The sequence below is a fragment of the Megalobrama amblycephala genome, linkage group LG2 (genome assembly GCF_018812025.1).
Source record: "Megalobrama amblycephala isolate DHTTF-2021 linkage group LG2, ASM1881202v1, whole genome shotgun sequence".
In the NCBI taxonomy this organism is placed as follows: Eukaryota; Metazoa; Chordata; class Actinopteri; order Cypriniformes; family Xenocyprididae; genus Megalobrama; species Megalobrama amblycephala.
This window is the reverse complement of record NC_063045.1, coordinates 52,986,699-53,011,958: the sequence shown is the minus strand read 5'-3', so window position 1 is coordinate 53,011,958 and position 25,260 is coordinate 52,986,699. Positions and strand designations below refer to the sequence as shown.

The 25,260-nt window shown below is 36.3% G+C and overlaps 2 protein-coding genes across 5 annotated transcripts in view; both read right to left on the bottom strand.

Annotated features, from left to right (window-relative positions):
- Positions 1-463, bottom strand: part of ksr1a (kinase suppressor of ras 1a) — a 45,588-nt gene extending 45,125 nt beyond the window's left edge. The window contains exon 1 of the mRNA XM_048180879.1: positions 186-463. The gene's annotated coding sequence lies outside the window, so the exon portion shown is untranslated. The remainder of the gene's footprint in view (positions 1-185) is intronic.
- A 2,812-nt stretch (positions 464-3,275) lies between these two features.
- On the bottom strand, positions 3,276-22,050 carry cuedc1a (CUE domain containing 1a). Of its 4 annotated transcripts, XM_048180873.1 has the most exons (13): positions 21,897-22,035; positions 18,159-18,281; positions 15,579-15,759; positions 13,844-14,429; positions 13,613-13,743; positions 10,207-10,333; positions 9,581-9,812; positions 8,212-8,277; positions 6,331-6,420; positions 6,099-6,243; positions 4,850-4,908; positions 4,683-4,755; positions 3,276-3,973 (listed from the first exon to the last, which is right to left on the bottom strand). In XM_048180873.1, coding segments are annotated over exons 4-13 (1,233 nt in total). In that variant the 5' UTR covers positions 14,153-14,429; positions 15,579-15,759; positions 18,159-18,281; positions 21,897-22,035; the 3' UTR covers positions 3,276-3,972. The 4 variants fall into 4 exon arrangements, with proteins under 4 accessions (XP_048036830.1, XP_048036829.1, XP_048036831.1 ...); XM_048180872.1 differs by lacking the exon at positions 18,159-18,281 and having other exon boundaries at positions 21,897-22,050; XM_048180874.1 differs by lacking the exon at positions 18,159-18,281 and having other exon boundaries at positions 6,150-6,243; positions 21,897-22,033.
- Between the last annotated feature and the right edge of the window lie 3,210 nt (positions 22,051-25,260).

The window sequence follows — 25,260 nt, the reverse complement described above, 5'->3', positions numbered from 1 at the left end:
AAAAAAAAAAAAAAAAACAGAAGAAAGAAAATTGTACGTTTGGAGTAAATGATGACAGAACTTTCATTTTTGGATGAACTGTCCCTTTAAGAGTTATCCATAGTACAAAGCTAGAGCAGACATTTAAGCAGAGATCAAAATAAAAAATAAAAGGTGTTTAAATTTCAAATTTTAATTTCTCTCACCAGTTAGAGTGTCAGGTGTACAACTGCTCCATGCTGATGACCACAGGAACCTCTTGTAAAAACTGGACCGTCCCATGCAGACAGAAGAATCGTTATTGCCGTGAACTCTTCCAAAGCTAGCATGGCAAGTTCACTGTTTACCTAATCTTATTGCATTCTTAAGATTTAAAAAAAATGAAATTGAAATTAATTCAAGTTCTAAACTAGGCCTAGGTCATTTATGTGAGAAAGTTTCAGAGCACTATGCCAAAAAAAAGTCAACAAAAGTACTACAGACAAAGTGCAGCTTTCACCTGGCGTCTGCTATGTCGTCAGATACTGACACTCTATTGGTCAGACTGAGGAATCCCTTCCTAGGATACAGCAGATTAAATTGGATTGTGGGGGATCTGATGGCAGAGATCATCCGTGACACAGGCTTTCAGTAAGTACCTGACTGACACGTCTTTTCAGTCAGATTTCAGACTGTTTGTGTCTGTGGGCAGGTGGTGCGGTGTGTGCTTTTGTTCTGTTTTTGTTTTGCGAGATCAGATTTGAGATTATTTTCGAGACCTAGGCAAAAAGGCCACCAGTTGCAGGATCTGGAAGTGGTGCATTATGGGGCTTTGAGGTAGACAGGCATGGCTATAAATAAATCCCAATCTGCAGACACCACCAGACAATGAGCAAAAACACTCGGACACTTGAGCACCCACAACCAGCTCTCTCTCTCAGCGGCCCTACAGGCATTTAGGCCGTTTCTGACAAAATAATGGTCATCTATCACAGGAATGACAGATTGTGACTGAAAAGAAAAATCAGTTTGAGATGAACAAACATTAAGTAGTAAGGAGCACTGGTGTATAGCTCCATCTACTGTACAGTTACAGTAATTTCCACAGCATGAGCTTGTTTATGTTCATTTATTATACCTGATTTAGGTCAAATATGATGGCGCTGTGAAAATGAAGCCATCGAGGTCACCGATATACCAACATTAATTTCCACAAAATTATTTCTGTCAACAACTTTAGAATGAAGAACGAGCACACTTGTGTCTTCTTAATGAATTATACTTTAGGCCTAGGGGAGAGTGGGATAAGATGAGCCATTTTTACTTGCCATGTGGTCCTCAAGATAAGGGAAAATGAGGCAGAAGTACAATGAAAGTATTTAAAGTAATTTCAGGATGTTTCCTATCATTTTAAATGATCAGAATACATCTATGACAAAGGGTTCTAAAAATATGGCTTCTTATATTAAAAAATGTGTTCCTCTGGCTCAATTTACCCCAGGCTAGGGGTAAGTTGAGCCGAGTCAGTAGGTAGGTGTAAACTGACCATCTAACATATAAAGATAATGTACCTATTTTAAAAACTCATTTAATAATCAAATTTCCTTTTACAAATATTCTTTGTAAAAATATTTTACAAATATTTCTTTTTTTTAAAAACTAAATTAAACAACATAAAACCAACCAAATGAAGTTGAAATTTCAGTATCTTTAATTGTTTGCATTTCTGAAACAATATGTTGAACATCAAAATTGTAACCTTCCCAAAAACAGACTAAACAGAGAGTTTGTTTAGTAAAATTAAATAAAAACTAAATTAGAATGAATAAATGTCACTGAAACTAATAAATATTTTAGTCAAAACGTTTTTGACATGGTAGTTTTTCTGCAATGTCGACCTTGTTAGGCCATTGGAGACTACAGGTGGAAAGATATATATGAATAAACATCCTCTGGTTCGTATCAGAGAAAGATCTGGTGTACTTGTACACTATTCCTATCAAATAAACTCGAAAATAAAGATAAACTAAACCAGTTGCGTAATATTACATTGAAATGACACCAGTTTATACTTCAGATTTAACTTAAATTCTTTGCCTTATGGTAGGGTATGGTGGCTCAATTTACCCCACAGCATTTGGCTCACTTTGCCCCATAGCTGCCATTTTAGGAAAAGCAATTCAGAATAATATTTAGCTAAATGGCTTGCATGGTTTTATACATTGCTAAATCACCAATATGCATCAGAAATAGTTTTAGACCTGGACAAATTTGCTTTGATGAAACAGCCATTACATCTGTTATGTTAAAATTTTACTTTGACAAGCCAAAAACAGTTTTTAAAGTAAATAAGCGACTTCCACTCCTCCCATGTGTTTCCTTTTCACAGTTTGGCAGAAATGATGGGTGGTTCTAAAATATATGGTCACATGACAATAAAATGGTACGGTTGCCAAGATACAGGGAGTGGGTCAACTTACCCACTGGTCATCTTACCCAATCTATGCATAGAATATGTATATACATTAACTGTAGTTCGTTACTGTTGTTATTTTTAAAACGTAGCCTATAGGCTAGTAATTTTAGGTACCTAGCTTGTGGATGCAGCGTCACACACACACACAAAAAAAAATAAAATAAATAAATAAATTTCATTTACTGATGACACTGACATTATAAATTCAGTCAGAAAAGTCACACATTATAAATTTATTCCATAAGTGAAGGCGTTTAATAAAACAGTAATTATCAAGATAAAGTGAGTATTCAATTTGTCATGTGATTTGAATGTCTGCCGCCATGAGGCGACCTGCTTTATATAAAACAAATCAGCTTTATTAAGCTACTGATATGACTAATTTATGTGAATGTGTGAGTGATTGCAAACATGTTTTTATGTGAACTGCTTTCTTTATGTGTAAAACGTTTTACTGAGGGAAAAATGTGTGTATGTGCGCCTTTAAATCAAAAGTATACAGATCTATCACGTAACGAGTTATAATAGCCGTGCTAGATCAATGTTTATTACGCACTAAGACACTTTTAGTTTTACTTAATGTCTTCTTAAACATTGGGATAAAGAAGTGTGTTTGTAGTATGTTTAGCCTTATGGCACAGGGTGTGGCGTCCTCTACTGGAAATACAGCACAACAGCAAGATCAGGATCAGCAGAGTAACAAACAAAATGGATATTTTAAAACAAAACCATTTTACATCCTAAATATTTGACTCCGAGTACATTTGTGCATATGAATATCTTTATCCTGAAGCTTTTAATATCTGGAAAAGGTTTAATAATCAGGACAAACATGGATGTGTTGGTTTCAAAATGTAATTTATTTAATAACAAACAAAATGATCCTCTGAAAATCAATAGCAATTTACAGTGAGCTAACAGCCCTAAACTGTGAAAATTATTACAATATATTTACTCTCCCAGTGTAAATACACACAACCAGATCTTACTTTACACTAAGAACAAAATCATGAATGTTCATTTCAGGAATGGTGAAAAGAAGACTTGAAGCATGATTTTAAATTGAGAGTTGGTCGAAAACACATTGAAACATTGCAACTAAATCTGATAACTAATTTTTAATCAATCACCCAGATATCAAAGTAATATCTTATCAAATATGATCATGAGGAATGGAAAGAGCATAATCTCTAAACATGACAGGAACTGTACATGGGCTCCAGGCCGTTTAAATTCTCCTGAGATAAACACAGATTTTCTTATCAAGCTGAGCAGTGAGGTTTTGTGCTTGTGGATGTTCATGGGCACTGACTCGACACAGCAGTCTTCTTAACACCACCTGATTTGCTACACCGCATGCCATTCAGAAACTACAAGAGAGACTGTTGAACCAGAATATTACAAACAATAGAACTACAATGGTTTCATGGCTCAGGTTTAATTAAGCATTGCAGGAAACTGAGTAAAATCTTGATCTTCACGATGCTTTAGTTTTCAAATGCAGAGACCATTATTCATGACCAGCCATTATTCATCCATCTGTAAAAGATCATAGGAAAAAAAAAACATATTATATATATATAAAAAATCACGGTTTCTACAAAAAAAAAATGAATGTGCATAACTGTTTTACATTTATAATAATAAGAAATGTTATATAGAATGATTTCTGAAGGATTATGTGACACTGAAGACTAGAGGAATGGAATAAATTACATTTTAAAATATATTAAAATAGAAAAACAGTTATTTTAAACAACAAAATTTCACAATGTTATTACTTTTACTTTATTTTTGATCAAATACATGCAGCCTTGGTGAGCTAAAAATGTCACTAATAAAATATAACCTGAGAATTTCAAAACACAACATTAAATATATTTTACATTTTATATATTATACATATTATTATATATAAATACATTTAATACCAATTATCTGTACCAAATTTTTATTTTTTGAATGAAAATAGAACAATTTACAAATAGAGCATAGCATAAGACAGTGCAATACAAAGTGTGTCATTAATTAGTAACAGGGGATCATAATATTTTAAGCATGTTAATGACTTTCTGTTATTTAACAATTTCAGAGAAGATATAAAACAATCCAATTCCACTAAAAATACCTTAAATATTGGGGATGAATTTGAGCATTTTTGTTTATGTATATAAAATTTTGCCAGCAATATGAGTAAATTAACAATGTATTTATTATCTGTACCAAATATGTGTATGTGTGCACTTACCATGACATCACTTCCTTTGATTCCTCCCCTTCCTCTCTTCCTGAAAGCCTCTTGAGTTGGCTGTCACCCTCAGCTTACAAACACATCAACATATCCACTTTACAAGGTTTCACCAAATATTATACATTCATGCAGAGCCACTACATTGAGATAAAGATAATATTCACCTGACAGTGGTCCCTCTGTTTCATCCAGGAGATTGATGGTGGAGTTTGCAGAGCCCAGACTGAGAGGAAGTCAAGGAACGAACACACTACACGTTTAATACTACAACACCATACAACTAATTCTAAGATTAATTTTAAAACTAGCACTCTTAAAAAAGTTTGTACCATATGCTACATGATCAAATAATCATATTTAGACACACACATTAAAGGTGCCCTAGATTGTTTTTTTACAAGATGTAATATAAGTCCTAGGTGTCCCCTGAATGTGTCTGTGAAGTTTCAGCTCAAAATACCCCATAGATTTTTTTAAATTAATTTTTTTAACTGCCTATTTTGGGGAATCATTAACTATGCACTGATTTTTTCAGCACGGCCCCTTTAAGAGATGCGCTCCCTCTGCCCCATGAGCTCTCGACTATATATACCTCCCATAAACAAAGTTCACACAGCTAATATAACCCTCAAATGGATCTTTACAAGATGTTCATCATGCATGCTGTATGCATGCTTCGAATTATGTGAGTAAAGTATTTATTTAGATGGTTACGTTTGATTTTGTGTGAGTTTGAGGCTATGCTCTGTGGCTAGAGCTAACATTACACACTGTTGGAGAGGTTTATAAAGAATGAAGTTGTGTTTATGCATTATACAGACTGCACGTGTTTAAAACTGAAAATAGCAACGACTCTCGTCTCTGTGAATACAGTAAGAAACGATGGTAACTTTAACCACATTTAACAGTACATTAGCAACATGCTAATGAAACATTTAGAAAGACAATTTACAAATATCACTAAAAATATCATGATATCATGGATCATGTCAGTTATTATTGCTCCATCTGCCATTTTTCGCTGTTGTTCTTGCTTGCTTACCCTGTCTGTGCACAGATCCAGCCGTTAATACTGCCTTTCCTTGTCTAATGCATCGAATGGGCTGGCATTATGCAAATATTGGGGTCATACATATTAATGATCCCGACTGTTACGTAACAGTCGGTGTTATGTTGAGATCCGAGTGTTTTTTCCGGAAGTCTTTTAAACAAATGAGATTTACATAAGAAGGAGGAAACAATGGGGTTTGAAACTCAATGTATGTCTTTTCCATGTACTGAACTCTTGTTATTCAACTATGCCAAGGTAAATTCAAATTCTGATTCTAGGGCACCTTTAACATGAAGCTAACAGCTAGACTAAGAAAGATCCAGAAATAAAAAATGTAAGAACTCCTCCTTTACACAACATACATAGATGCAGACTTCTGGCAGTGAATGTCCGAGCTGGACATATGAGGATATGACTGATGTTTGGGTAGAGCTCGCTTTTTGGACTTCTTCCTTCTGGTCTTCTCCGAGAATGACCTAGCAATTTCAAAAAGCTTCTTCCTTGTAGCTGTAGGTAACAATACAGTGGTCAGAATGGGGTGAGAGCTGATACGTTTACGGTTAAGTTTTAAGCTTTTGGTTTGCGCTCTCTTACATTTGCCCATGTGCTTGAGTTTCTCCATGAATAAGGCATCATCAGAGACAGATGAACAGGCCTCCTCAGACCCCGAGCCACAATTATCACCTACACCAAGAGATAGACATGAGCATGTCAACATATGTCCATAAAAAAGTAAATAATGACAGAATTTTGAGGTGAATTATTTCTTTTAATGTACACTAGCAAAAACAACCAAACAACCAATTTTAAAGAGGACATATTATGACCTTTTAGAGTCTTGATTTTGTTTTTGGGATCTACTAGAATAGGTTTTAATGTTAAAAAACATTATTTTTTACATACATTGTTGCGGCACCTCTTTTCCCAGTCTGTCAGTAACGCTCTGTTTAGTTCCTGTCTCTTTGAAGCCACTCCTTCCAAAAAGCACCATGTGCTCTGATTGGTCAGCTGCTTCGGGCGTGTTTTGGAAATGTCACGCCCCTTACCATAACCACGAGTTTCAACCAAGCAGCAACCTTCCGGTCTCTCTCTTGAATCAAACATGGAAGTGACTTAAAATGCAATTCATCAATTGGCCACGAGGCTTCAAAAGGGAGTCAATCACATAGACCCCCCATGTTAAAATGCCCAAATTTACAGCAGAAAAAAATGTTTACAGCCTGGTACAAAAAGTGGTTTTGGTCTATATAGCTAATTTTACCCTACATGACAACTGTGAGGGGGGTGAATTTTTTTATAACTCATCCGTTTAAATTATATTAAGCCTTAAAAGTTATGCATAATTAAGGGCGTGGCCACTTGAGTGACAGGTGGATTGCAGCTGCTGTCACTACTAGCTGTTTGTCTGCTGTCTGTTACCCGTCACATCACCTTAGCTCCACCCACGCCCCGCCTCTTTGCCCATTTTCGGTTATCTGGGAGTGACACGCAGTGGGCTTCAAAAATGCTCTTCAGAAACCCACGGGTGACGTCACGGCCTATGGTTTCAACACACTACTAATGCAACTCAGCCAGGCCTCGCCCCTTTTTTTGCGTATGCCTTGTGCAGGAATTACCAGCTTTTTTTTTTTTTTTTATAAAGTTGCCAGTCACTGCCAGCATTTTTTTTTTTTTTTTAATTTTCACAAAATTTCATGGCCCCAAGAATATTTTGTTATATGAATATCTGAACATGATATATATTAAAAGAAAGAACAAAGCCTCTGCTTTTAAACAAACAAAGTTCTTTTTTATCAACACTTGAATATGGCTAGGTTTCATAAAAAAAGCAACATTTTGAAAAAAAAAGCTGAGAAGAATGCATATTTGTTTTCAAAGACTACAACGTGCACAAGCAATGGTTTTATCGCTTGTTTCTGCTCCTTTTTTGCATGTGTTTTGATCCAGAGATTCAGTACTCTTTCAGAAGTTGCATAATAGTGCCCCCTACCGTATAACAGTGAAAACAAAGAAAGCTGGAAAATTCCATCAATGGCGGGAAAGCGTTGTCTCAGAAAATTACAGAAAATTCTGTCAATGGCTGGGAAAGAGTTAAATGAGGAATACTGTGATGTGTACGTTCCTGGAAGAAAACTCAATACTACAATGGAGGCATTTCAGGAGGTTCAGAAACAGTGCTTACTGATATAGAGAATAACTACCTTTGTGCTTTGTAACTTTGAAGACCTTTTTCAAGCTCAAATAGCAACATTAAACACTAAAAAAAAAAAAGTTGTAAATGTAAAAAAAGCATAATAGGTCCTCTTTAACTTAACTTCATGATAAAAAATAAAATGCTACAACACGTAGACCATTATCTGAGTGTTATGCTTTATGTGGCGACACAAACAGGTTCAGACGAAGCTTCCTGTCAGTGTTTGTGTGGCAAAGCAGCTCGTGCTGTGTGGCTGATGGATGAAGATGAAGGGAATCTACCTTCGGTGGAGTTCTCCGTGCAAGCGGATGAATGACCACACTGTGTTTTCTCGCACCTCTGACGATCTAAAACACAGCAGGCAACAGGTTCACTGAGGGCAGGTGAAGATCAGCCGCTCCAGAGTGAGTGGAGACAGTGGACTGAACAACACAACACTGCACACAGTGTGTTAGGAATGAAAGCTGTTCACACACACACACCACTGGGGTCAATTTCAAATGCATTTTAGCAGAATGACAGGAGTGATGGTTTACAAATATGAGAATGAAAAACATTGCCAATCTTTTTGCAAATAGAAAGGGGAATAAAATTAAAAATGTAGAACTCGATTACATTTATTTTACATTTATTTGTATGGTGCTTTTCATATTGTAAATCATTCCAAAAAACAGGTAAGATGAGGAAAGACATCTTGGGAGGAACCAAGACTTTGAGGGGTCCCAAATAATGGTAAAGACTGCAAAAAAGATGCTTGACAGCAATGTTAATTGGTTTATGAATTCTTTACTATGAATGAGAGGTTTTTCTCACATGGAGAAATTCAAACATTTCATCCTAAGTGAAGTATGTTTGAAAAATGAGCATTTGTGTGAAAGTGTATTTGTTCTTGTGTGTTTCTGACCTAGTTACACTGCTGCTTCTGGGGGGAAAATATCTGAAAAATGGCCCAGTAGCAACTGGATAAAATAAAATAAAATGAAATAAAATAAAATAAAATTTAAAAAAATTAAAAAAAAAAAAAAAAAATCCATCCAGTGGCAATCCACATTTACTTATTAAAAAATTACTAAACATTTAGAATTAGTCTAAGTATAACATTTAAATAGCATTTTATTAAATATAAAAAAGTAAAAGTATACTTTTCATTTAATTGTAATTTATAGTCTACATGAATTTTGTAAATGCATGTTAATGATCTTAACGTGAGCTATTCATCCATGTTTAATAATTTAATTTTTTTTTATCAAAATGTCATATCCCAATCTGCCAAGCCAGGGTTCTCCAATCATTTAGTCTGTTTAAGCTGGCCCTTTCTTACAATCAAGAAGCTCAGCATCAGATCTGCCTCTATCCAGTTAACAACCGATGAATTGAGAACCGATGAACCGGTGAAGTCCCAGCCCTTCATTTTTTCCTTTTCAATAATCTGCTTCACTTGGATGTTATGTCACAATACAGAAAAAATCAGTTGCCACTTCCGTTATATTGTGACTTTAAGAACAATAGAAGGCAAAATGAAATTCACATTGTGGTCCTCTATCATATCATATCATATCATATCATATCATATCATATCATATCATATCATATCATATATATATATATATATATATATATATATATGTGTGTGTGTGTGTATATGAGTACCTATTTCCAGAGCTATGAGGAAGTCTCTGTTACGCTGTAGCTCTTTCATGAACTCCTGATTCTGTAGGAAAAGGGCGATTCTCTCATCCTCCAAGTACTGTTTCAACTTCCTGTCCTGTTCGGATGACCAAACGCTACCTGACAGGGCACCACTGCTGGATGAGAGCTGCGTCAGGGATGACAGGGAGGAAGAGGAGGAGGAGGAAGGCTGAGACAAGCTGCTCTGAGAACGCTGTGGGGGGACAAAAATCACCAAGGACATTTTTACCGAAATGACAAAAAAAATCAACCATGAGACAATTGATTTGCTTTGTCTGGCCTTAAAGCTAGTGAATTTAGACTTCAACGGAGGTCTTTGAATCACCATGTAATGCTTGTTTTTGTAAACTCATGATATTTGTGTGTATTTTCAAATGAAATTGTGCCTAAAAACATGTTAAAATGCTACCAAAGGATTATATGTATATAATATTGTCACTGTATCTGGTAAATCTGAACACAAGGGGGGAGGGTGGGGGGTTGAATTTCTAAATTCATATCTTTGAATCTGGATCAAAATGCTTGAAAACATGATATTTAGTATAATACTTTAATACAGACTGCATGATAGTAATTAATAAATCCACCTGAAGACTCTCTGACTGCTGAGGCAGGATCCGCAGGAAGTCATCGGGGAGGTTGCCTAGTAACGGTGGATTCCAGTTCCTGTATCTGCCGACCTGCTGATGCCCAGGAGGGGGATAATCATCGAACCTGGCAAAATGATGAGTATAAAATAAAAATACTCATTCTTCTTCTGAAACACACACCTGAAATTAGAAAGGCCCGATGGGATCCTCATCTTGTGATTTAAATCATTTATAAGACACTATTGTTTGAGTTCACACACTAATAGCTATGTTTCCATCCAAGCATTTTATCTGAATTTTGGGATATTGCACACACAAAAAAAAACGCTGCATGGAAATGCCAAGATGAGCATAAAAACTTGTGCGCCTAATTGATGGGGATACATGTTTATGCAATAAGACGGCATGCAAAAATTACAACTGGTAACACGTTTACCAAATAAATCCCTCAATGTGCAATACAAAATAGATGTGATTGGTTAACTGAACTAACAGTTGGACCAATCGCATTGCACACCATGTTGTTTTAGACATTATGTTATATGAAATGACTGAGCCAAAGTCTGTCATCAAAATGATTTAGTATAAATACCTCACAAACCTGTCTCACACTATTATGTTCCCGAAACATCCAATACTAACCGCATTTGCCTCTGAACGCAAGATAACATGACAGCATTTCTTGCATTTTGTCTGTGAACTATGAGGAATTTCTTATGTGGAAAATAAAGAGCGACTGTTGCAGCAACTTTCAATTTTATTACTGATACTTTGTGCCAGTTTCCCAGAAAGTGATGATTTTGTTCTCTTGAAGACATGACATGGATGTTTTATGTGATATTCCAATTTTCCACATAGATTCAAGTAGCAACTTTGGATGAAAACATAGCTAGTGATGTCAGTTTGGATTACAAGCGTAGTTATTGTAAATACCACTTTGATGCTTTGATGTAATAACATTAAAATAACAGCGAACATAAAAACAGTGTAAATTTAAACTGTTTTCACAACTAAACCGGGCAGCAGACTAAACTATAGAAGTAAAGTTTGTCAAGACAAACTTTGATGTTGGATTGACAAATCCTTGTCTGAAAGTTTCAAATAATTTTTAAAGTTTGATGGTTATATAAATACAGTAAGAAAAACAGCCAGCTAGCTAGCTAGGCATTGATAGCATGTTGCTAACATAAATTAGCAAGTTGCTAGCATGTATTGACGTCATGTTACTAGTTATGGTTAACACGTCTTAACACATTGATAGAATGTTTTAGCATTTGGCTAGCGTACTTTAGCATGTTGCTAGCAAATTTTAACATTTTGTTAGGCAGTCTAGGGAATTAAACTTTAGATTAAATATTTTAGCACATTGCCATAGGCTAGTGGTTAGGCTTTGCTAGTGATATGACAGCTTAATAACTCCTTGGGGTCGGCGATCGCGCCGGCGATACTACCTCTGTTTTTTTCTTACCGGTGCGAAAGAGACTCAAAATACTCTGTCGATTTTGGACATACAGATAAGAGTTATACATCATTCAAAACTGTGAAATGTCTTCTTTTATTTGTGTACACTCATAGTTAGTGTTGTCAAAAGTACCGGTACTTCGGTACCAAGTCGGTACTGAAATTTTGAAAATGTGACGATACCCGCATTTCAGTAGTACCGGTAGTACCGAGACCCCGGGTATATTCGGTACCCACTGATAGGGCTGTGGCAGTATTTACGTGAATATGACACGAGTGAAGCACAAAGCTTTGTTTACAAAAGAAATAATAGGTTAGCAATTAAATGTGACATCGCAGCCATGGAAACATTTTGGTTCATGCCGAATGAGAGGTACGAGAGTCCATAAATTAAACTTTGTATTCTGTTCTGCGAATCGCGATCTGGTCACCTGATTATCAGAGAATTTAACAATATCCCATTAGTTATTCCACATGGAATCTCTGTTTCTTTTCCCAAATCTTCACTCACGCAGGGGATTATAAACGTTTCTTTCATTCGTATTTAGGCCTATTAGGCTATTCGCATTCTTTACTGTGGTAAAGTAGAAAAAACACCGTAGGACAGAAACCTTTTTGCTTGCACGTCAATTTCAGTTTAACACAGTTTGTGCTCGTTATTAGACTTTATAAGGCGCGTCAAGTTTATTTGTATAGCGTGTTTCACACACGCTGGAGATTTTTACTTTCGTTTTCTCTGGCAGCGCTAAATCAAACATAGCCTGAATGTCTTTCCCCTGCGGAGGATAAAACTGGCTCTTCAGACCTTTTACAACAAGTGTCAGTTGCTTGTAACATCAGGAGAAAACATGAAGGTATTATTAAAGAGAAATGGTCTCTTTCCTGCTCGTGTCCCGCATCCCTCTCAAAGCGCTTATCAAAGACTAGAATAACGGGACTTTAGCTATATGACGCATATTTGTGTTGAAATAAAAAACGAATGTTTTTTTAAATAATATTTAACTTTCTTATTATTTAGGTTACCATTATTTACCGTTATTTATTTCATAGTTTTACAGGCTGTAGTGTGTTTTTTCACTGACGGAATAGCTAAAATGAACACGCACGTCTGTTACCCCTGTTGAAAAAAAACAGCTTATGCTGGAAAGGTAGGTTTTGAAGCTGGTATGCTGGTTTGAGCTGGTTTATGCTGGTCCAGGACCATTTTAGGACCAGCATGGACCAGCACTTGATCAGCATGGACCAGCTCAAACCAGCATACCAGCTTCAAAACCTACCTTAACAGCATAAGCTGTTTTTTCAACAGTACAAAATGGATGTTTGAGCATTTATTTATTTATTTATTTATTTATATATTTCAAAATGTATTTCATTGAGGTAGCCTATATATAGGCCTACACACACAAACATACGCACACGCTCCAAATTATATTTAATGGTTTTAAAATAGGCTATATAAAATAGTAAAATAGCACCAAAAGATTTTGCTGTGGTAAGGAAATTGGTACCGAGAACCGTAAAATTTTCATGGTATTGGTACCGACTACTGGAATTTTGGTACCGTGACAACACTACTCATAGTAAAAATAAAATGTTGACTCAGAGGGTTAAATACTCTATATTGAATGGAGGAAGTCTATGGGAATTTGGGCCTGTCTGAAAGTCCGATACGGGAATTCCATAAATCGGATCAGTTAGAAAATATATAGCACACTGAGTCAGAACAGCCTGAAGGTCTGTGCCAAGATTGGTGGTCACATAGCTTGAAAATTAACTTTTGAAATTTGGTCTCAGAAGAAGAAAAAGCTTAAATAGTAGCCAAACCAACATAACAAGCATTTCAGCAAAGTGAACGCAAACACAACGTCTCTCACAGATTAAAGTCTATTATTATTAATAGTAATTTCTTCCAACAGAAAACTCGGTTAGATGTTCTTCTTGCCTGGGTGGTGGTGTGGATGGAACATCTGCGGGATGTTTTCTGTCATAGATGTGCATGTCATAGGAGGGCGGAGCGTAGACGGGTGGAGGTTCCTCATCTGAGCTGTCCGGCTCCAGCGTTCTCTCCAGGATCTGCAACGGAGGTTAGATGGAAAGATTCTTTTGTGCATCGAGATCTAAACATGCCAAACTTTTAGTCTCGACAGATCTAAATAAAAGTTTCTAGACTAACCTCTGGAGGAATGCTGTCCTCAGAATCCGAACTGTCATCTGTGGCTTGGCTATCCAAGCTCATCTGCAGAAGCTGGTCAATGGTGGAGTCGACAGCACCGTGGTTAGCCCTCAAGACACACTCGATAACCTCATGCTCCATGCTGGGAAACATCGTCTTAAAGTCATCCATTGCCTGGCTAAACTCCAAATGCCGGACCTGACGTGGAGGCCTCCTGTTATTGAGCTCCCCTGAGGCAGCGTCGCCCCCTCGAGTACTGCTGCCATGGTTACTGTTCGCGTTACTCCGGCGGAAAAGGCTGGTCATCATTTACAGAACCTCCCTTCCACTCAAAGCTGCCCATCCACTGCAGTTGCCCCACCCCCTGACCTATGCACCGCCTCCAGCCACGCCCGTTATCCACTCATGATGCCCCTTGAGGTGAGCTTCAGTATATAGAGGGGCAGCATTGGATAAACTTTTCTTCTGCTGCTGATAGCTGGGACTCAACCACATCCAGGACTGGCTGGGCTTCTCAGAATGCCTTGCTCTCACTCTCACAGTCCCCCTCAAGTCAAAGGACGAACAGCAGCCCACTCCTGAAGACCTACATCAAAACAGCAAAATGTTAACCAATGATATGGCATTCAATAAAAGGGTAGTTGAAAAAAATGGATATAAAGTTACATTAAGATTTATATATATGTATGCATAAGGAAAAGTGTATATCCTGTAAACTGTAATAATTTTATCAACATTTTCACCATTTTTAATCACCTTTTTGACTTCATTAATTTATTATAAATGGTACAGCAGTGTGAAAAATTATTTTTAATATAATATTATTCCATTATTATTATAATATTATTCCACTCATTTAATATAAGCAGCTTTATTTTAGAAGTATTTATAGACTATTATAGTAATTATTAATATTTGAATTTTTTTTATTACAATTAGTAATATAATTACTATAATTAGTAAAATAATTTTATTATAAAAAGTAATATATTACTTTTATTTTTATATTTTTTAGTTTTTAGTTTAAGTTTAGTCATTTGGTATGTGCTTTTGGTTTTATTAATTTTTAAAATATTTCTATATAATTAATTTTAGTACTTCAGCTTAAACTTATTTCAGTAAATTGCCAAGACAACATTTCTAATTTTCATTCTTTAGGTTTTCCATTTTATTTCAGCTTTATTTCAATTTAACACATTGTTTAATAGTTTTAGTCAACAATAACAACATTGAATTTAATAAATGTACATATATTTCTTATGTTTTGATAGATTCTACAGTATTCATTGGTTTTAACATCACATTAGTGCAAGAATTATTGACAACCGTCTTTGATATTTAAATATAATTTTTTTTTTTTAAATAATTCACATTAAGGATAAACAAATAATACATTCAACACATGAAATATTGTCTATTCATACTATCCTCGAATTATTTCAGGGTAATATGAATTAATTCTGAAACATTTTAATTAATGTTAAGAAAATGTATTACTTTAGATCATAAAGCATAGACACACACACATGAGCAGCATGAGTCATACAGTGGACGGCCCCCATTGGACATTAAATGGATCAGGGTCATTAACAAACAAGGCTTCTAAAAAAAGACAGGATAGGTTTAAAACTCTTTAAAGGGCACATTTTGCCCTCACTCAACAAATGGCCAGACGCACATCATCATCATCCATGTGCAGTGTGCCTCACATGCCAAATATGTATCTATTTCCTACCTGCTGTCTGTCTGCAGAGGAGACGCAGGCTCACACCAAAAGATCCACCAGGAAGCGACTACAGCCAGCAAGATAAACCTTTAGCTCCCATCACAGGCTGCGGGCTCCTCCATAAAATCCATCATCGGAGAGGTTCGGATATCCCTCGCTCCCATTTCCATCTCTCCACATTAATCTGCACCTAAAACCAAACAGGCAGTGCTAAATATAGCTACAGACTCTGGCACAGTTTGCCAGCGAGCGCAGGAACAGTAGCAGCTTAGTGATGTGTCTCTGAAGAAGGGAGGCTGTGCCCTTGTGAATAACATACAGCAGAGGGCTGACGTCATCCATAGTTAATACGCCCGCTGAGCTGATATCGGTTAAGCAGGGGTCTGTGTGACCCACTGAGATGGATTAGAGCCGGAGGAATGCCACACAGTGCCGGATCTGATTGATAATTGTGAAAGAGATCTCAGCACGGCAGAGGTGTCATCATAATGGGGGCAATCATCCTTCTAGAGCAACACAGGAACGCTCGTTATTTCAAATTACGGCCATCATCAACAGTCAACGTGATCAGAGTCTGCTGGTCTTGTCTCCATGGCAACCCTCACGACTATCAATCCCGCTGTCGTTGGACCCTCGGAGTAAGTGATTTGTTAAAGAAGCACAGAGTAAACAACGGCAGTGGTGTTATGTCAAAACGGCCGGCCCCTCAATAAGTCATTCGCACTACAGGTCATTTAAAGAGGCTTTTTTTACATTCTCAACTTTCTTTAGTGCTTAATGTTGCTGTTTGAGCATGAAAAAGGTCTGCAAAGTTGCAAAGTACACTTCAAAGGCTATTCTCTACATCAATAAGCACTGTTTCCGGACTCCCTGAAACGCCTCGATTGTAGTCTTAAGTTTTCTTCCGGGAAAGACCACGTCACAATATTCCTCATTTAAATAAAAGTCATACTTTTAAAAAAAGGGGCGGGCCTGGTTGAGTTGCGTTAGTAGTGTGTTGAAATTCGTGGTTATGGTAAGGGGCGTGACATTTTTGAAACACGCTGTAAGTGGTTGACCAATCACAACACACTGCTCCAGCCGACCAATCAGAGCACATTGTGCTTTTCCTATCATAGAGATAGGTACTTAACAGAGCGTTACTGGCAGACTGGGAAGTGAGAAGTGCTGCAACAATATACAGTATGTGAAAAATAATGTGTTTTTTTGAATATTCAAGAATGAAAACCTATTCAAGTACACCCCAAAATCCCATATTGTAGTAGGGGAGAGTGGGGTAAGTTGTCACACTCCTCATAACTCCAAAACTAGAGGCTCTATATCAAAAATCAAATAGCCACTTTGTGTGACTCCTTCTATAGTCAACTTTCTGTTCACATGTGGTCAAGATCGCTCTAATCTGAGGTTAGCACAATTTTCTTATTTTTTGGCTTAAAAAGTAAAAAATTTGCACTTTAAACATTCTTTGTTAGATATGAATGTTAAAAATGATTATTTTGCACAACATAGAGGAGACAATGACTTGTCTTTTGATACTTTAGCTGACGTGCTATGTTGAGCTAACCTTGAGATTTAGCCAACATTAGCACACGTCAGTTTGGGGCAAGTTGTCTCAATAGGTGCGTCCCAATTCGCATACTTGTGCACTATTCTATGACGTTTTTAAGTATAAATAGTGCGAGTAGTGCGTTTACACAGAAAATTCCAAAAAGAAAAAGTGCACTTTAAATACCCGGATGATACACTAAATTAACAGAAAAATGAAGTGTGGAATTTTGGACATTTCATGCACTCAACAGTCGCAGCTTTAATTACGTAGTGGAGGGGGAGGGGGTATCAAACTCCGATGTTAAATTACAAAATAACCTTATACAATTCACGCACTACATGGATGAGTGCATAGTGCACAAGTACATAGTGTATAAGTTCATAGTGTAAAGTGCGTCATTTGGGACGCAACTAATGACTTTGGGGCAAGTCGTCACATGTGACAACTTGCCCCAGTACAAATAAACACATAGAACATGCTCAAAAAAGAGGTTCAACATGTTAAGTCAGTTATGTTCAGAGATTTAACATGTTAAGTTAAGCGAGTTATCTGCAGTATTCCATTCAGTTATCATGGATCTATGTGCAAGCCAGAGAAAGTTTGAGTTTAAAGTTCAAAGTAAAGTGGTCTTGCCACTTAATGTGTTTTGATTGAAATGTGTATTGTTTGGATTATTTTTGGATAATTGTTGGATAATTGGATTATATTTGGATAATTGTTTTTCCAAATTCTCTAGGCATGATTGTTTATATTTCCAGTTCTGGTTTGAATTTAAAAATTAAAATCAATAATAACAATTAAGTAGTTGTGTTCTTATTTTTAGATAATCTAGTGTGACAACTTGCCGATGGGGCAAACTGTCACAAGTGCACATTCTCTATACAACAGTCTACAACTCCGTAATGAGATAAGATATGAAAATGTAATGAATACAACATATGTGCCCAAGACTTCCTTCTTTCATTTGGTATGACATTTATACCATTGTGATGTATGGTGCTCAGTATATGTTAGACAGTGTGAAAAGTGTGACAACTTACCCCGCTCTCCCCTATGTTGAAAAGAGTATTCCAAAGGTACCCGGATTGTCTTCTGTTTCCGGTTAGAATTCGAAGTGCACTTGCCCACAACCCATTGAGCATTGGACGAGGATTCGATTAAAACTACAAAAATAATTAAAAAGTGTTAAAAAACTACAAACATGGTGGATAAGCGAGCCCAACGGTTAAGTAGAGAGGGGTTTGACTTGTGATTAATGCTGCCTATCAGAATTTTCAGAAATAAATTGGACATGAACGCCCTCTCAAGTTGTATTTGCGCTTTGTTTCTACAGCTAAATCGCCTTGTCTTGGCATTAATGTATGTACATGTACGAATAATAATTTGAAACGTATTGTATGTTTTATACACTGTAAAAATAGCCTGTATTTGACAGAAATTCCAGAATCGTCAGGAAACTGTTGATCTAGATATCGCGGTGAATGTTTATGGTTGTCAATGAATGGGACGCTAAATATCACTTTGGCTTAAATAAGATTTTCCCAGTAAATAGGCAAGAATAAATCTGGTGTCCTCCGTGATTCTTGTTCTTTCTAACAACAAAGTACTTGAATGCGTCAAGCTCGTAATCATGACTTTAGAAGTGATACATTTTCGATAGCACGTGAAGGCAGCATAATAATCCATTCAAATCAATCAATAATCTAACCTGACGAAAATACATTTATTCATAGTTATCCACATTATATTTTATCTGCAACAACTGCGGATGCAAAGGGGCGGAAAATTTACGGTAAATTTCTGGAAAATTTCCAGGATTTTTGGAAACTTTCAGGAAATTTACCACCCCTTTGCATCCCTAGCAACAACATTGTGAACTTTTAGATCAACATGCTACTTTCTCTGCGAAATGGTAGGAAATTCAATTAAATTGTGTGTGACAGGGCAATTTAAACAGTGACAGAATGCACATAACTAAGCGACAGAGTGGTCAGTTAAAGATACAATTTTGATGAAGTAGTATGTCCCAGAGCTTGCCTACTTTTCTGCTACACACTTGCAAGTATGTACTTTTTCTTCACAAAAACAGTATATTTTAGGGCATAGTATAAGTAGGTGAATTGGCACGCAGCAACTGAGTTGAATTCAGGAATCAAATCAATACACTGAGAATCAATTGAATAGGATCAACCAATTTGACTCAAAAGAATTTTTCATATGACTAAGGGAGACTTGACTACTTTTATGGTGCTTTGGAAGCTTGAAAGATTCAGTTTCCATTCATTGTTGCTGCATGGGAAAAAGCTTTTAATTCTTCAACATTTCCCATATTGTGTTTATGAAAGAAAATCAATCACACATGTTCAGTTTGACATAAGGGTGAAAAAATAATTTTAGATTTTTCATTTTTGGATGAACTACTCCTTTAAAGGATGGAGGAATCATTCTTGACTCCATTTGGCACAGGATGCAAGTGTGAATCTGGCACAGATACAACGGCCCTGTCATTAATTACCAGCTATAAACATAGTTTTTTTTAAATGAAATTTAGAAAGTTCTCCCTGCCAAAATGATCCCAATCTCCCTTTCTGTATTACTACGCCAAATTCTGATGCTTTTCTGGCTGATTCAGCGTCCAAGAGGAGAGTGTAATCCAAACGGACAGATTGTGGTGTCTGACAACGAGAGCTGTTATCACCACAGGAGTCGTCTGTGGGTTAGTGCTTATGTCAGAACACACGCCTGCTGTCTATGTATAAAAGTAGCAGCATGTTCACTGGCACCTCTCTACACTGTGCTATCATTACCACTAATGGGCCCAAACCCACGAGGATAACAAATTCTAGTATATTTTTAATATTTAGTTTAAATTCATTTTATTAGAACAGAATGCAAATTTAATCTATTGCAGATTTTATTGCAAAGACGCATGCATTTTCTCCAAATATTAATAGAAGAGGGCTTTTGTAAAGTTTAGCCCAAAGAAAAGGGGAACAGTTGCATAGTGTGCACTGAACCAAAAGCACGAGCGGGGCTTCGACACTGTCCTTGTTTCTGACCTGGTTCTGCTGAGATAGAAGGAGAAAAGAGAAGAAGAGAGGACAGGAAGGAACAGTACAGACAAGGGGAGGTGAAAGTCCACTATTTTAAAAATGTCATTTTAACTAACACTGAAGCAATCAAATTGCACATCACCTCAAATAAATACCAGAACAACAGAGACTTCTATTATGCCCCTTTTTACAAGATGTAATACAAGTTTCTGGTGTCCCCAGAATGTGTATATGAAGTTTGAGCTCAAAATAACCCACAGATCATTTATTATACCATGTTGTAAAAGCCCATTTTTGAGCGGAAGGAAAAACATGCCGTTTTCGTGCATGTATCTTTAAATGCAAATTAAAAGAAGAGGGCAGAGCCGGTACAACGCGCCTCGGATACTGTGGATACTCACAGGATACTGACGCATCCTGTGAGTATTAAAATGATTTCTCTTATATGTTTTATTGCACTTAAACTGTAAAATACACACAAGGTTATGTCAAAAACAGTCGGTTATGTCTGTGAACGTAAACAGCAGGGAAAGAAATCACATGTGTATATTAGATCTGTGTATTAAAGTGACAGAAGCGTAATATACAGAACCTACTGCTATATATGCTGTTAATATGAACCAAACAACAAAAGAAAAGCAGAAAATCACTCACTGCTCTTGATTAAATAACTTTAGTAGCTTTAATAAGAATAAATTTCTTTCCTTCTTAAATCTGGAATCTCTTGTTTGAAGAGACTGTTTATGATTTATGGGGATTATTAAAAAGGAGTGGGTGGATTTTTACCATTATAGTCTGGTTGTTTACACACTGCGGACACACATCTGTGTTCAAACACCTTATAAAAGTGAATTTTGCATATTAGGTCCCCTTTAATAGGATCCCTGATCTCAGCCAAGCTGTTAAACTAAGCTCTAATATAATGAGACTAATGTCAGATATTAGAGGCATATGGTCAGACATTTGGAAGTAAATAGATCCCATCCCAGAATCCTTTGGGAGGTCAAACATCAGTCTGCTATCAGCTAATATGGCACCATAAGCAATAGTAGTACTGTGGAAAATGTCAACATATCACACAGAAGAACCACTGTTCATTATTATATCCTGACCTAATGGGTTAACGTGATTTCACCAAGTAGAACATGTTCCTGGATTAACACACTTGTTGATCCTGGAACAACATTTCAATCAACCAATCAGATCTGAGGAATAGTTTTTTAGTTGATGTGAAGTTTAGGTTTACAACAAGGGTTAGAGGCTTCTTATTCACCTATTATTTTCCTCTGATTTTAGGGATAAATTATGGGTAGGGTTAGGATTATGGGTAAGGAAAAAGTAATGTAAATTTTTTTTTCACTTAAAGAACGTAAGATTTTTTTAGGATGCATAAACTTCAGAAAACAAAAATGCAAAATGTTGGACAGTTATATAATCATAATTATTTTTGGATGTATGATTTCAGACATAAGTGAACACAGGTGAGTTTTAACAAACTCCATCACGTCATACCAACTGAATTAACATAACAGCACCCTGCGTGGTTTAAGAGACCTGTACTATATATGGCGTTATTATTAGAGCATAACCGCAGGACAGATTCATTCTTGAGGCCTGCCTGACTAGAATTGTAACTGAACAGTGCTTTAGTAGTAAATTTATCTAAATAAACGCATCCTCAAATCATCCGGCAGAGACACGAGCTGTACAGAATGACGATCTTACCTGCTGAAGCGATCTGCTCTGATCACATTACTCGATGCTGCATCATTCATCCATGTTGTGTATAAACACTGATAACAGCAGACTGTGGCGTTCACAGCGCGTCAGATGGTGGGTCTTTATCGGCTCTTGAGCGCTTGAGCTGTGGGCAGATTATCCTCCTCTCACCGCGCTCAAGAGCATCCTAGTGGATACAGGTGAGTAAAGCATCTCAGCATTTATTACAAAAGATGTAATCAACTCCTGAGTTTGTAATAAAATATTATATTCATACTTCGGTTATCTTCAATTAATTAAATATTAAGTTAATTTAATACTATTTTAATACTAAAAATATCTAAAAATCTATAGATTTTTTAAAAAGGCTTAGTTCATCAAAAAAAAAATGAAATTTCTGTCATTAAAGGGTTAGTTCACCCAAATTCTGTCATTTATTACTTACCCTCATACCGTTCCACTCCCGTAAGACCTTTGTTAATCTTCAGAACACAAATTAAAATATTTTAGTTGAAATCCGATAGCTCCGTGAGGCCTCCATAGGGAGCAGTGGACACTTCCTCTCTCAAGATCCATAAAGGTACTAAAACATATTTAAATCGGTTCATGTGAGTACAGTGGTTCAATATTAATATTATAAAGTGACGAGAATATTTTTGGAGCGCCAAAAAAAACTAAATAACGACTTATTTAGTGATGGCCGATTTCAAAACACTGCTTCAGGAACCATCGGAGCACAGATGAATCAGTGTGTCGAATCTGCTGTTCGGAGCGCCAAAGTCACGTGATTTCAGCCGTTGGCAGTTTGACACGCGATCCGAATCATGATTCGATAGACTGATTTATTTATGCTCCGATGCTTCATGAAGCAGTGTTTTGAAATCGGCCATCACTAAATAAGTCGTTATTTTGTTTGTTTTTTTCTCGCTCCAAAAATATTCTCGTCGCTTTATAATATTAATATTGAACCACTGTACTCACATGAACCGATTTAAATATGTTTTTAGTACCTTTATGGATCTTGAGAGAGGACGTGTCCATTGCTCCCTATGCAGGCCTCACGGAGCTATCGGATTTCAACTAAAATATCTTAATTTGTGTTCCGAAGATTAATGAAGGTCTTACGGGTGTGGAACGGCATGAGGGTAAGTAATAAATGACAGAATTTAAATTTTTGGGTGAACTAACCCTTAAATTACTCACCCTCATGTCGTTCCAAACGACCTTTGTTCATCATCGGAACACATATTAAGATATTTTTGTAGGGTTTTTTTTTAAATCTCCCATAGAAAGCAACGTAATTACCGTCATTCAAGGTCCAGAAAAGTAGTAAAGACATTAAAATAGTCAACGTGACTACAGTGGTTCAACCTTAATGTTAAGAAGTGACAAGAATACTTTTTGTGCACAAAAACAAAACAAAAATAATGACTTTATTTAACAATATCTTTTCTCCCCTGTCTGAGTCTGACTTGACTATTTTAACAATGTTTTTACTACTTTTCTGGACCTTGAATAATTACATTGCTTTCTGTGGGTGATAAAAACTTCGGATTTCATCAAAAATATCTTAATTTGTGTTCCGAAGATGAACGAAGGTCCCACAGGTGTGGAACAACATGAGGGTGATGACAGAAATTTTATTTCTGGGTGAACTAACCCATTAATATTTTTTATTCAGCAAGAATAAATGACATTTCAAATAAATGCCATTTTATGAACCTTCTATTCATCAAAGAATCCTAAAAAAAGGTATCAAGGTTTTCACAAAAATATTAAACAGCACAACTGTTTTCAACATTGATAATAATAAGAAATGATTCCTGAGCACCAAATCAACACATTAGAATGATTTCTGAAGGATCATGTGACACTCAAGACTGGAGTAACAGCTGGTTAAAATCTGTCATCACATGAATAAATTACATTTCAATTAAAATAGAAAAAAAGTTATTTTAAATTGTAATAATTTCACATTTTTAAGGTTTAACTGTATTTTTGATGACCCAAGTAATAGGGCGTTAGCATAACCCTTAGTTACCAAGCAATGTAGCTGAGCATTTATTTTATGACGGTTTCAAACGCGGCTTATCCAATCAGGTTTTAGAGTGGTATTTTATTTATTTATTTTTAATAAATATTTTGGCTCCATTCCTAAAGAGGGCCCACGGTCTTATTGAGTTATATAGGTGCTGGATGTTGCTGAAACATCCAAATGAGATGTTTTCATGAATATGAATGAATGAAGAGAAATGCTTCTCAAATACTAATACAGCTGCCTGTACTTACAGACACGGGCAGATGGTGAACAGCGGCGCCCTGAAAAAAGCACAATTGTTCTTTCAATGGGTCTCATTGTCTTTTATCCCCGTTGTGAGGCGACAGTGAGGGGTGAAACAAAAGACCTTGAACCCGAAGCACCTGCTCATGGACACGAGATTAAACCCAGGGCTGATTGTATTGGGATCCCAGGGGCGCGTCACGCCTGATCAAATGATGCGGCAAGCGTGAGGCCGTGAACGCGCACCAATAGAGCCAATGCACATGGAAATTAGTCCTAACGACCAATATGAGATTCCGCGAAGAAAAAAAGGCAGCATGTAAGATTAAGGAACTAGTGTGGGGGGAGGGTAACATTTGAACAAGGCCAGATGGAGAGCCATGAATTAGAGATGAAAGAGGATTTTTTTTTTTTGGTGAAGATCATGGATTGAGAAAACTCTTTCCTCTGTGTGATGTACAATGTCTGATGCAGAATTGACACATTATCAAGTGTTGAGCCAAAATATCTGGCCCATTGGCTGAGTAGAGAGTGACCGCTGCTGGTCGTCTACATTCCCATTGGCTAAACTCAGAATTCCTTGTGTAACTTTACAGACAGATTTCCAGCAAAATATCTTACTCATGTAATCCTGATCTTATGTAATCCTATATATACGGTCAAAATAAATAAAATGAATATATATGATATTAGTAAATATCTATGCAGAACTAGAAAAAATAAATTCCATTATATTTAGAAATTTCCATGGCTAAAAAAAAAATCTCAAACTCAATGCTACCTCTTGGTTTTCCATGACTGCATGAACCCTGTAAAACAAGGGACATGTGTTTTCTTTTCTTTTGTTGAACTGTTGATGGTTTGTCTGTTGCTTGCTCCCCTTTTCCCTTTTTTCCTTTATTGGAAAATTTTACATAATAAAATTCAGAGTTATTGACAATAAATGCTGGTAGATCTTAAACGCACATACAGCAATCATGTTTTACAGTTTTTTTATTTAGACAACCCAAATAAAAGGCACATAAAACATTGCGCATGTTTACATAATTATTTCTGACAAACTTACATTTAAAAAAAAAATGTAGGAAT